General features: G+C 31.3%; 1 protein-coding gene across 8 annotated transcripts in view; it reads left to right on the top strand.

Moving 5' to 3' along the window:
- The window catches only part of LOC127708654 (glutamine-rich protein 2-like), a 52,231-nt gene extending 40,398 nt beyond the window's left edge, over window positions 1-11,833 (top strand). For 5 of the 8 annotated variants that reach the window (XM_052213718.1, XM_052213719.1, XM_052213720.1 and 2 more), the window contains 5 exons: window positions 1,158-1,190; window positions 4,995-5,102; window positions 6,777-6,827; window positions 7,340-7,427; window positions 9,093-11,833. In XM_052213718.1, the coding sequence (XP_052069678.1) occupies window positions 1,158-1,190; window positions 4,995-5,102; window positions 6,777-6,827; window positions 7,340-7,427; window positions 9,093-9,362 (550 nt within the window). In that variant the 3' untranslated portion in view covers window positions 9,363-11,833. The other 3 variants (XM_052213723.1, XM_052213726.1, XM_052213722.1) reach the window with 2 other exon arrangements.
- The last annotated feature ends 2,083 nt before the right edge of the window (window positions 11,834-13,916 follow it).

The following is a 13,916-nucleotide window of genomic DNA, read 5'->3' as shown; positions in this document are numbered from 1 at the left end:
GAAGGCTAATTAATAAAATTCTTCAAAGAGTAAATCAGATATTAAGTTTTTAGAATAGCCGAAAACTTTCACAACCATGGCACCATATAGTTGGGAATGTTATCCTACACTAAAAATTCCTCTTTATTTGAAAGTAGAAAAAAAAACATTTTAAACACTTCATATTTACTTTAATCAATGTAATAAAAAAGTTAACTATTTTTTTAATTCTTATATTGGAATTTGAACATCTCATCAACCAACACAAACAGTCATTCATATGTAATCTATCTGCATGAATGAATGTTTGTTAGTCATATGTTGTTTAAATTTCCATGTTTGAATTGAAAGAGTGGTTTTTTCAATTATACCTGCATGGTGAATTCCTTTTAGAATCAGTAATATCAGTTATATTTATCAGTTGCCTGAAATCACAAAGACACTTTGAAAAACAGGAATATAGAATAGTAATATGATTTTATTAGCATGCAAACAAGGACTACATTTTTGGTTCTTAAACTGAAAATACAATGTATTCCCCATAAAAAATGTAGTTCTGTGAATGGCTAAATGCATTAATTAGATATTTGACCTGGGAAGCAATCTGTTTGGACCTTTTAAAGTTTATTGTACTGTACAATGTTAAGTCCATTAAGTATGATATTTTTTCCCAATTTTTTGTCTCACCTCAACCAAGTCACAGAAGTGTTAAAATTCAAAATTTGAATTATACTATCGAAATAACACACAGGCAAGACATTTCTCTGTGTCAACAGTTTATTCTAAGTTAAGGCATGTTTTGATAAAGATAAAGGTGTTTGGTATGCTTGTGTAGAATGGGTATGGTATTTATACATGCATGTCTCTTGTTCAGAATTTGATTCAATAGAAACTTGTTAAAAGCAGGTAACATAGTTGTTTAAAGCTCGAGCCAGAGCACATTTTCAATTAAATACCCAAGTTTTAATTTTTTTATATTTTCTTTGGTTTTTTTTTCTCATAATATTTTTGCTTGCAAATTTCTCACATTGATAAATTTACTTTTTAACACATTAATTCTTATTCTAATTTTTCTTGTGGTATTTTTTTTCTCACAATATCATAATTTGGTAGTTTAATATGTTAATTGCTTAATTAGATTAAAATTTGTATTCTTTTTTGTTTTTCTCCTTTAACAGAATGTATGCTGGTATTGACAGACCAGGGTCTCGGTAAATCTATATAAATTCCTTCACTTTTACTAATACTCTCTGCTTGTAGCACCAGCAAATATTAACTGAGTTATCTCCCTTTATAGTACACATCACATTTATCCGTGTTTATTGCAGGTGGTTTGGAGAAGAAACACATTCAGCATGATTTCCTTTAGCACTTTTCAAGTTTGAAATCTCACTCAATTGTGATTGTATTTCTTTCTTTGTAATTATTATTCATCTAAACTACAATACATTGCATGTTTAAGTTTGTTATTTGTGTAGGTTAAATAGGTATTTTATCATGTGACTCATACATCCTAGATGAATGAAAAGTATTTGAAGTTCATTTTCTTGAATTAAGCAATATAAAGTACATTAGTGTTTAAGGACTTTTGTTCGAATGGTTTGAAAAAATATGATGGTTATGTAAATTTCCCCCTAACAGATTTATTGTGTAACAGTAGAGTACATGTGTAACTTCATTTGTATAAAAGCACATTGTTATACAAAATACTCTAAATGAAATCTTTTGTGACAAATGAAACAATTTTATCATTTTTTAGGTTTGTGATCATTATTATTCCAGCCAATTTTTTATTTTCATATAATTTTGATATTTTTATTTTAAGATGTTTTAAGGTAAGCTATTTTATAGGTTTGTATAAAGAGGGAAAAAAGAAGGAAACAGGGTTTTATGTCTGTAAATTTAAAATGATTAACAAAATATTATAGTAATATAATGAAAAAATAGGTTTTACATACTAATTTGGAATGGAAAATTAAGTTATAATTCTGCCAGATAAATAAATGTATTAATCTTCTATTGAAAGGTAAAGAGTACTTTGATATAGACGCAGACATTCAGTAATCCTTAAAGCTAAAATTTAACCATGCATTATTCATGAAGTAAGAAATATGAATATCCTGATGTCTAGAGAACAATTTCATATAAAAAGTACAACTATCTATATTATACATTCATCTAGGAGTGGGGGCTATATTGCATTCACTTTGTCTGTCTGTTTGTCCTTCGGTCCGTTCTTTCAAAAAATTATTCCCTTCACACTTTTATCAGGTACTACTAACCATAATGAATTCATATATGGCCAGTAGCTTGACAGTGACAACTGTAATGTATGAGCACTTTTCAGATCTGTTACCCAGTTTTCTCTAAGACTTAGTTTGTATTGACTAAAATTTCTATTCTTTGTTTTACTCATCTATTTCACTTCTTCAGTTCACATATTTCTGCTCTCATTATCATCATTATTTTTCACTTTTTATTTGATTGTCCCCAAATTATCTTGAATTGCTCGGTGCACCAAAGCTCCACTACTTGTTGGCTCTATTCAAGTTTTTATGTTAATGCTAGTGTGTATTTATCACTACTTTTAAGACATTTATTAGAGCAAAAGTCAGTCCTTTGAAACACTTTTGTCTTCAATATTAAGTGATGATAAGCTTTCCAAGAAAAGTTCTGTTACCTGTAGTCAAATTGATAAAATGCTGTGCATTCTATACAAAAACTTAGCCAACTTCTTTGTAACACAATGATTTTTGGTGTGGTATACATTACACTTACCTGTTCCCTGTGCCTAATTTTCCTTAAGTTATTTGCTGAGTGAGAGAATGTACAAGATTTTAATTAAATTTACTGACTGTGTATTAACAATTTGGTTGTAATAGCAAATCTTTGGTAGACATGTTAGGTTTAGACTCAGGCTATATTACTTGACATAAAGTATGGGCATTTTCCATAGTATTGCTAGGTTGCTGTCTCATTTGAAATAAACCCCACATGTCATTTCATTCATATGATAATGACATTCATTCCCAATAATTCCAGGTCTAATTTCACTTTGTTATAAGCAATGCACAATCACTTTAATATACATAACTTATTGACCCAGTTTATGTAAATATTAATTATATTTTAGCAGTTGAATAATTGATTTAAGATAATAGTGGGGGTCATGCAAGGTTGACCATGTATACTTGTTTGATTTAATATGGTCATATTGATTTATCTTTTGTTTAAAGTCGGCAGATCTAAAGAAAGTATCTTTTTGAAATTATTTCAATGTTTGTTGAATTTTAGTACAAATATTTATGAACATTATTTATGATCTCAGTTTTTTAGTTTGTATATAAGTACATATTGACTGAGCATATTAGAAAAACACTTTAACAATCTAATAAATATTTTGATAAAAACCATAACAAAGGAATTGTCAAAACAGAAATTATAAGCACATTTCCATCAGGAATCTATATGCTTATATACTTCTTTACCTTGTTAAGGGTCCAAAATAGATACTATACAAAACTAAGAAAAAGTCTGCTCCTCCATCTATTTATTTACTTGGATATTTTTCTCTCCTTGGTGAGAAAATAAAGTTTTTGTTGAATGAATGTAGACATTGTATCTTTAAACTTTTGAATTTCTCTGTTCTATCAGTTAATGTTGTTTCAAAATAGATTTCTTTATTATACATCAACCTAAAATTTTGACTTTTTTTTAAAGTTAATTCATCAATTGCTGCTGATTTGTGGTTATGTGCTTCTTTTGACCAATCATCTTGAATTCTTTCCTGTGTTTCATTTGGTCTGGTGTAAATATTTCTTTTCAGTCGAGTGGTATTGCTGATATCTTCCCAAAAAGATTTAGAGTTGGACAAGATTTCTCTTTCATTATTTACATATATACTATTTCATACCTATCTTTTCTTTCTTTTCTCTGTCCTTCTGATCTGTAGACCTCCTGTAGGTAGAAACAACATTAATTTTGAACGTGCATTGGCTGAGAAACAGTTAGCCAGAATGCGTAAATCTGATCTGAAAGCATTTCTAGTTCATTTTGGCCAAGATCTTGAAGCCCTTCAACAACAGAAAGATGCCTTGCTGTGAGTATTTATAGAGAGAAAACCCACTCAGAATGGAAGTAACCAAGAACAAACTCACAGTGAAGAAATACTGTATTTTGAACAAATATACTGAAATTCATGTCATTTATTGAAGGCCTCACAGTGACCTATAGTTGCTAACTTCTACGTCATTTGGTCTCTGGTGGAGAGTTACCTCATTATTTTATACTATACAACCACCTACTGTTATCAGGAATTTTACATTTGTGTCAAATTCTTGAATTATTGATAAATGAAAGGCATTTATTAAAAGAGTAAGATTTTTTTTACCAGTATTCAAAGGTATAGTCAGTTGCCATTGGTTACATGAATACATGATATAACTTACACATTTTATTACTTTGATTACGATCAAAGTCTATCAAAATAAACTGGCATGTTTCATTGGTTATGGTTGCATGTTTCATTACTAACAAACAATGGTTTCATGTGTAGTCCATGCATGTTCATATAGTACATTTGTCCCTTGTAGCATGAAATATTAAAAAGTTGTTCAAAAATAAACATTCTCTTGTTCAAGCCCTGTCAGTTTGCTGTAGAATCTGTATATCAATTATGAAAGTTTCCCTTTTGCCACAAATGACTTAAGTAAAGTTAAGTATGAAGGGTTAAGGGAATTATATATTGTTAGAGGATGTTTATTTTGGAAGGCCTTTTGTTGACCTTAATTAGTAGTCTGATTGCTATCAGTGTTGGTCCTCAAATTATTATTTAAATGATTTTCAGTGCCTATTCTCTCAATGATTATTTTCGCATTTTTCAATCACTTCATTATGAATTCAACTTTTCATACAAGTATATAAAACATCTATGAAATGATGTCTTCATTTTAATTTTTTTCAATGAAATAATTCGTAATTCTTGTCATAAAAAAATTGTATTCATGTCTTTACAGTTATGCAAATTCTGAGATAGCTGACTACTATGCAACAACAAGATCATGTGGTGGTCAACACACAACTACATTCCCACAAAAACGCATTACAAAGTTGTCACACCTGAGGTAGGTAGCTTTGAACAAAGGTCATATGGAAGTCAAAACACAACTACATTCCCACAAAAATACATAACAAAGTTGTCTCATCTAAGGTATGTAACTCCCAAACAAAGTTCATGTGGAGGTCAACACACAACTACATTCCTACAAAAACGCATAACAAAGTTGTCACATCTAAGGTAGGTAATTCCTGAACAAAGGTCATGTGGAGGTCAACATACTACTACATTCCCACAAAAACCCATAACAAAGATCACATCTGAGGTAGGTTACTCTTGAACAAAGGTCATTTAGAGGTCAACACACAACTACATTCCCACAAAAAAATGCATAACAAAGTTGTCACATCTTGGGTAGGTAACTCCTGAACAAAAGTCATGTGAACGTCAACTCACTACAGTTGAAAACAGAATCAAATACCACAAATATTTACTGCTACATAAATGTATGCGGAAAGAAGCACCACAGTACCTACTTCAAAAGTTTCAACTTATATCTGTTAATAATCCTTATGCTTTAAGGGGTGTCACTCAAGGTAATTTGATAGTTCCTAAGCCAAAAACTGAACTGTTTAAAAAATCTTTTGCTTATTCTGGATCAGTATTATGGAACGGACTACCATATGAAATGCGTAAAGTGCAAAACACTTTTTCTTTTAAACAAATTATAAAACAATACTTGAGACAGTCCCAATATTCAGTCTTGAAATGATTGCAACTATTACTCTTTTTTTTTAGAATGTATGATTTTGATTTGTATATAATATCTATTCACTACATGCAATCTGTAACTGTTTTATATGTTCTAATTATGGTACATGTACATTGAACTATCATGTCTATAAGATTGTGTTAATATGTTTTTTCTTTTATTTTTATTTTTTACATGTATTGTATATGAGGGCCTCAGGGAAGATTAGTAATTGTAACTAACTGTGTTTACCCTCTTTAAATAAAGAATTTATTATTATTATTATTATTATTACTACATTCCCAGATTAACAAAGTTGTTATATCTGAAGTGGATGACTCTCAAACAATGGTCATTTGAAGTCAGACAACTACATTTGATTAAGTTGTCATATCGAAGGTAGGCAGTGTCCTTACAAACCAAAATAGAGGGGCAAAGCATGTGAAGGTCAACACACAACTACACTCCCACATTAAAAAGCATAACAAACTTGTTACATATGAGGTAGCTAGAGGTAATGTAAAGGTCACTAATATACATAACAAAAGTGTCACCTATGAGGTAGGTAACTCCAAAACAATGGTCATGTGGAGGTCAACACACAACTATATTCCCACATAAGAATATGACAAAAGAACACATTTGTGGAAGATAACTCCTAAAATTAAGTAAAAGTTACCTTACCAGGATATCACAGATTAAAATTATTATCTTTTCTGTTTAATACCAAACAAAGTCAATTAAAATTGATAGTGAGACATATGAACCAGGAGAATATTGATCAAAATTGGATTTACTTGTACAAGAATGATTTACAGGTTTATTACATTCAAATGAGAATCAGCTAATACAGACTTTATACCAACAGAAAAGCCTCTAACAGGAAGCTGTTCCTACAAAGACCGACTTACAGTGTAAAAATAAGAATAATCAAACTATCAGAGAAATTTTGTTTGTTGTATTTTAACTGTTTACCCTTTTTATTTTCAGCCATTTATTCAGAGAAGAAGAGCAATCTACCAATATTTATCCACTCTACAAGTAAGTTACACATGTATATTATAGTCTCTTAACAAATTGGTTGTTAAATTCACAGTAATATTGATAATGATACAGTGCTTAAAAGTATTCATCGAAGTTATATAGGGAAGTCCTTTACAGAACTATTTTGCCCCCTCACCTCGAGTGAAAGAGTTTGTGGGATCAATCTCCAATCAGATCTTACCAAAGACTGCTTCTCCGCTCAGCATGCAGCATTTAGGAGTAAGAGTACAGACTGGTTGGGCCATAAGCAAAATAGTATGTCCATAAAAGTGTGAAACGTCTTCCTTCAGACTATTACTGTGCATGTTGGTCTAGTACAAAGCAGAGTTCATATTTATATTACATTAACATAATCACATCCTGAATATGCCTTAAATTTGCCACTGGACATTAAAAACAGCCATCCATCATTATCATCATTAAGATGGCAAGTATAGTGCTGGTCATGTAGCCCCCTCCATCCACGTTACTGTTGTTTTCATTATAACTTTACTTGGATTTTTTTCTAGGGAAGAAGTAGATGTACAAGGTGCTGATGGAAACATATATAAAGGAAGGATGGGTCGTATTGAAGCTAAACTACCTGTAATGACAAAGGTTGGTACTATTAGACTAGTTCTATAACATTTATAAGGGAAGGATTAACCTTATTGAAGCTAAACTAAAAGTGAAAAATTTGTTTAAATACAAGACTACATTTTTATGCAACATTCGTAATAGAGAACAATATTTGTGAATTTAAAAGTCACTGTTTGTATATCTCTATTACAGTAAAGATTTCCATACTAACCATTAATTCATATTTAATATAATCATTGCCATATACTATCTAGTTGGGAGTGCTAATATTAATCACCATCTGTCCATCAGCATTTTATATTATAAAAACTGCAGTAAAAACTTCAGATTGTGTTAAAAAATCACAAACTTTCAGAAAGAAAATATTTTGCTAGGATTTCAATGAAAATTTATGTATATGGGTATAATATGCTATTCCAAATCGATTCCCAGGGTCAAAAATCATCCTTAGGCCATCTTTTTTTAAATTGTTGCTGTTCTAATTGTTTCAAATTTTTATGACAATAATATAAGTTATATGGTTCGCTACTGACCCCCTATGGATTCATAGAGGGTTAGTAAAATCCATAGGGGGTGAGGCCAAAGGCCGAATTTCCGGATTTTATTCACCCTCTATGGTCCGTAGGGAGTCAGTAGTGAACCGTATAAAGAATTATCGCACGCAGGACTTTTTCTGCTGCATTTTGTCGAAAAATAAACAATGAAACACAACAACATTAATAGATGACGTCACCATTAACAGTAGATGTGACGTCATGAACCCCCTATGAAATTTACTAACCCCCTACGGATCCATAGGGGGTCACCACGTGACGGCGTTAAACCAATCACAACGTAATAATTTACCCGCGGTGCGATAATAGTTTATAGATATTGAATCCTTAAATTTTGCTATGCAAAATACCTTTGCCTAGTGTTGTCTCACAAAATAAATGACTTAATAGCATCAGTAAATAATAAATATATTATTTAAAAAGCAATACAATAAATTACAGGCACAATAATAATATTTGATGGTGTTAGTAAGATGTTTTTGTATGTGAAAAATAATTACCTATAATATTAGCTAATGAGTTCAAATTCATTTTGCCAGTATCCTCTTTATCACGTCCAAGCACACATAAAATTGCGTGTAAGAAAATAAGTTGCTAATGTTCAAGGTTAATCGTGTATCACTGTCAACACGTACAAAAATATGGCATAACTTTGGAAGTAAGCAGGATTTCATCTGTCTTGACACCGATTAAGTAATATAAAGCAGGTAAATAGCAGTTACTAATGAAATGTAGGATTACCAATAAGTGTTAAAACAAAAGATGTCCTTTGAATGCCACAAGTTGGTGGAACTTCGTAACACAAAATCTTTAACTGTCATTTGCTGGGAACAACATTTTCAACCAAACAAAGCTATCAAAATATAATTAAACATTCATAACAGTCACCATTATGCATATAAACACTTTAAGTGCTCAGATTTCAACAAAACTTTATATCAAGGTAGAACACATTTTAACTTTTTTTTTTTTTTTTTTCTAAATTGATACCTGTTTACATCAGTATTAAATATTTGTTTCTGTACTTTATTCAAAAATGTTTAGGCACACCCCTTGTTGACTTCTAGTTCTGGAAAGAATTTGGTATGATTATGCATGTACCTCATAGTATAATACTATATTTTTTCAGGAGAGAAGCATAGTGCAGAGAATAGACAAAAGTCCACAACCAATGAGACAACAAATAACACGAGTAGTAAGACCAGTTTCTGCAAAACACTCTCCAAGGCCACCATCCAGCAAGGGTGGCTCACGCCCACAATCAGCACATCCATCAGCTTCACAGCATGAAGTACCAGCGAATGAGTCATCACACACCACTCCTGCCCCGTCCCAATCTCCTGTACCCCCAGAGGACATACCACAACAGCAGTCTATAGAAATTCCAGCTGAGAGCTGAAGTGACAAAAGATATTATAGAAGTGTAGTTAACTAATTAGTTATAACTGCTAATTATCATATCAGTTTTATAAGAACTTTTAGAATTTTAACTGAAATGTATGTTCTAATGTGAGTGATGTAGGTCTATGCAAAGTAATAAATTCTTCACCTTTTAGTAATAAACATTCTAGATATAAAAATTTTACAGCTTTTGAGTAAATTTATTATTGTTAAGCACCTTGTTCATTTAATTACTATTTATTTAGAAAATCATTTTAATGATAAGTAATTGACATAGTTTATGTTATGTATATTTTTCTACTATTTGTCTAGGTCTCTCTTGCTGTATTTTATCCTAACACTAAAAGAAGGGCATTCATGGTTATGTGATTACTTTGTTATCAGAGCAGAATCCACCATTGGTATTCAAAGAGTCGGCTAAATTTTGCTGGGTTTAGAGACAATGTCAGGTTTTATTATGGAAATTGATAGTTATTTGATATCATTTTTGAATATTTTCGTAAATTATTAAAATAACATTTTGTGATGAATGATTAAGTGAAGATTTAAGCGTGTGATATGTCGTAGGATTGTGACACAGTTAGGATAAAATACCAAGTCAGCACTCTCACCTATTTATGTGCAATGTGTATACACTGTTTAGCAATATGTATAATACTTTATAATGTCATATGTAGTTGTTATTGTACTATGTTATACTATGGGACATTTAATCGGGTTATGTAATTTTCTGTTGAGATATTGAGACTATATGAGATTTCTATATATATATATATATATATATATTGAAAATGGGAAATCAGTATATTGTAAACAAATGAACAGATAGGAAATCTGAAATTACATATTTCTCACAGAGCCAAACGAGATAGGTTACAGTATAATTTAAGCAGTATTATTAAGTAAATTTGATTTAATTGTTGTTGTAAATTTTTGTTAATTACTTATTAACCACGGTGCACTATTTTTTATTTTTATGTTGATGATCTTTTTCTTTTCAACAAAAAAAACAGATTTATTGTTTGTTTTAGCAAGTTTTCATGTAAAAATATTCTTGATGAAGTACTGTTTTGTGTCCTAAGTCCATAAAAGAAAGTATATTGTGTCTAAAAGTCTTGTTCAATACATTGTTGCCTGTTTTTTAGAAAGTCTATTTTACAAATTGCCTTGGATTTTGTACTATTTCATTTTCACTTAAAAGTATATTTTATAGTCTTTGATCAATTAAATGTAGCATGATATAATTATTTTCATTAAATTTATAAATTAATTTTATACAAACACCTATTTTAATAGAAATGTAAATTAGAAATATTCTCCATGCTGTTTTTTTTCTTGGTGTTTTTGTTTAAAGCTGGAATTTGATATGAAAGAGAAACTTTATTCTTTCAATTTTTAAATGTGATATTTTGTTTTGACCATTCCGTCCTGTTTTTGTTGATTTTGACAGTATATAAGATTTTACGAGATATTTATTGTTTTAATTGAACTGTGATAGTGTTTCAATATATGTAGTTACTGTTATCCTTTTGTTGAAGTTTCTCTGGGCTTTCCTTCTAAGGGAGATAATTACAAATGTACACAATTTTATTCTTTAAATATTTTTTCTTACATTATTAAAGTTAAAATGCTAAATCTGAAGACTAACAATTGTTTTAAAATTAGTTTTTTTTATATTTCAGTATTGAAATTATATAAAATTCATATGTTGTAGCCCTTTTACAGATTTCAATTGTATGAGTTATCTCCCTTCAAATACTCCCCTTTGCTCAAATTTCATGGTGCTGTAAGGATTTATTTTACATCAATGGTTTGTTTACCATTTCCAAGTAGTTCCGGCTACTCCTGCTAAGCGTTACAATTTAAAACTATTCACTACGAAAATTATACTATGTGTGCAGTATTTATACTTGAAACAAACGAACATTTACATCATTTTGTTTTTGGAGGATTGGTGCCACATTGGCAGTCTAAACACATCTCGTATTAATGTTTTTATTGAAGCAATCTTGGTAATGAATATTTATACCAGTAATATAATTTAATTACAATTTTTTCATACCGAAAAAAAACACACAAAAAAACAGAAATTATGATCAGTGTAAAAGAATTAGGGAAAATTTTGATACTGCACTACTTGCTTTTTTGTAGAATTTACACTTTATATACTTTTCATGTATCTTGAATGTTGTTGGTTAAAAGTTTAGTGAAAAGTAATTCTGTCTGTTTCCAGTTGAAAAATCAAAAAATTTAACTCTTTTCATTTTGTAATAAAAATATGCAAATTACAACAAGTGTATTTTACTGATCAGATGTGAAATGATAAATAATAGATCATTGTAGCATAGTGTGACCAAAATGCTATAGATAAAGATGTTTGCCTTACACAATATTATCTTGCACTACTGTTAGAATAGATCATCCTATGATTTGTTAAAATTTCCTGCAAATTAAAATTGATAAAAGCACTTTGATGTTCTGTTTTACTGGTGGCATCTTTTTGAAGTGCTTTCTGAATACCGGGCAATGGTAAAAATATTTTTTGGTAAAAAAATCATAATAGTGCTTGACCATTGCTGAGATCCATATAATCACATAGGTGTCTACTTTGGTTATCTCGTCCCACATCACTTAACTTAGGGTGTTAGACCATTGCTGAAAGCCATATAATCAAGTAGATGTCTACTTTGGTTATCTCGTCCCACATCACTTGACTTAGGGTGTTAGACCATTGCTGAAAGCCATATAATCAAGTAGATGTCTACTTTGGTTATCTCGTCCCACATCACTTGACCTAGGGTGTTAGACCATTGCTGAAAGCCATATAATCAAGTAGATGTCTACTTTGGTTATCTCGTCCCACATCACTTGACTTAGGGTGTTAGACCATTGCTGAAAGCCATATAATCAAGTAGATGTCTACTTTGGTTATCTCGTCCCACATCACTTGACTTAGGGTGTTAGACCATTGCTGAAAGCCATATAATCATGTAGATGTCTACTTTGGTTATCTCGTCCCACATCACTTGACTTAGGGTGTTAAGACCATTGCTGAAAGCCATATAATCAAGTAGATGTCTACTTTGGTTATCTCGTCCCACATCACTTGACCTAGGGTGTTAGACCATTGTTGAAAGCCATATAATCAAGTAGATGTCTACTTTGGTTATCTCGTCCCACATCACTTGACTTAGGGTGTTAGACCATTGCTGAAAGCCATATAATCAAGTAGATGTCTACTTTGGTTATCTTGTCTCATTTCGCTTAACTTAGGGTGTTAGACCATTGTTGAAAGCCATATAATCAAGTAGATGTCTACTTTGGTTATCTTGTCTCATATCACTTAACTTAGGGTGTTAGACCATTGCTGAAAGCCATATAATCAAGTAGATGTCTACTTTGGTTATCTTGTCTCATATCACTTAACTTAGGGTGTTAGACCATTGCTGAAAGCCATATAATCAAGTAGATGTCTACTTTGGTTATCTTGTCTCATATCACTTAACTTAGGGTGTAAGACCATTGCTGAAAGCCATATAATCAAGTAGATGTCTACTATAGTTATCTTGTCTCATTTAGGGTGTAAGACCATTGCTGAAAGCCATATAATCACATAGATATCTACTTTGGTTATCTTGTCTCATATCACTTTACGACTTAGGGTGTTAGACCATTGTTGAAAACTGTAGAATCACATCCAGGGATATTTAGGTTATCTTGTGCTATATCACTTGATATACTGCTGCTTGACCATTGGTGAAAGCCATATTATCATGTAGATGTCTACTTTGGTCTTTCGTCTAATATCACTTTACTTAAGAGTTTTGGACCATTGTCAAAAGCCATATTATCACATAGATGTCTAATTTGGTTATCTTGTGTTAATACCTGTGTCGCTTAAGGCGAGAGCAGATCTAGTAACTGTTCTAATCCACCCATCCATCCATCCTTGGATAGAAAACTTTTATTTTCTTGGCTTCTAATTGAAAGGAATGATTTTATTATTATACCCCCTCTTTAAAAAAGTGGGGATATACTGTTTTACCTCTGTCTATCCGTCCGTCCGTCCGTCAGTCCCATGAATATTTTACGTGGCATCTTTCTCAGTAACTACATCATAAGGATTTCGGAAATTTGGTTTCAGAGGTTATATAAGTCAGCTGTACCCTGTGATGCGTTTTCAGATTCATCACTCAACAACTTCCTGTTTACCGAACACTTACATCATTTTACACATGACATCCAAGTAGTTGAAAATTTTCGTCACATTTATCTCAGGAACTACATTACAAGGATTTCTGAAAATTGGTTTCAGGGTTTATATGAGTCAGCTATACTGTGTGATACATTTTCAGATTCATCACTCAACAACTTCCTGTTTACTGAAAACACTTACATTTGGGCGGGGGTATCATCAGTGAGCAGTAGCTCGCAGTTTCACTTGTTTTTGGTCTGCAACTTGATTATGATGAGTTGTACCTTGTTAGCACCTGTTTACATCTGCCATGCAGACACTTCCTGTTTGCAGATAGTTTGAAATTTTACAACACTC

Source organism: Mytilus californianus, unplaced genomic scaffold (assembly GCF_021869535.1).
Source record: "Mytilus californianus isolate M0D057914Y unplaced genomic scaffold, xbMytCali1.0.p SCAF_7, whole genome shotgun sequence".
NCBI classification, from domain to species: domain Eukaryota; kingdom Metazoa; phylum Mollusca; class Bivalvia; order Mytilida; family Mytilidae; genus Mytilus; species Mytilus californianus.
The sequence above is the reverse complement of the archived record's forward strand: the minus strand, read 5'-3'. Positions and strand labels throughout refer to the sequence as shown.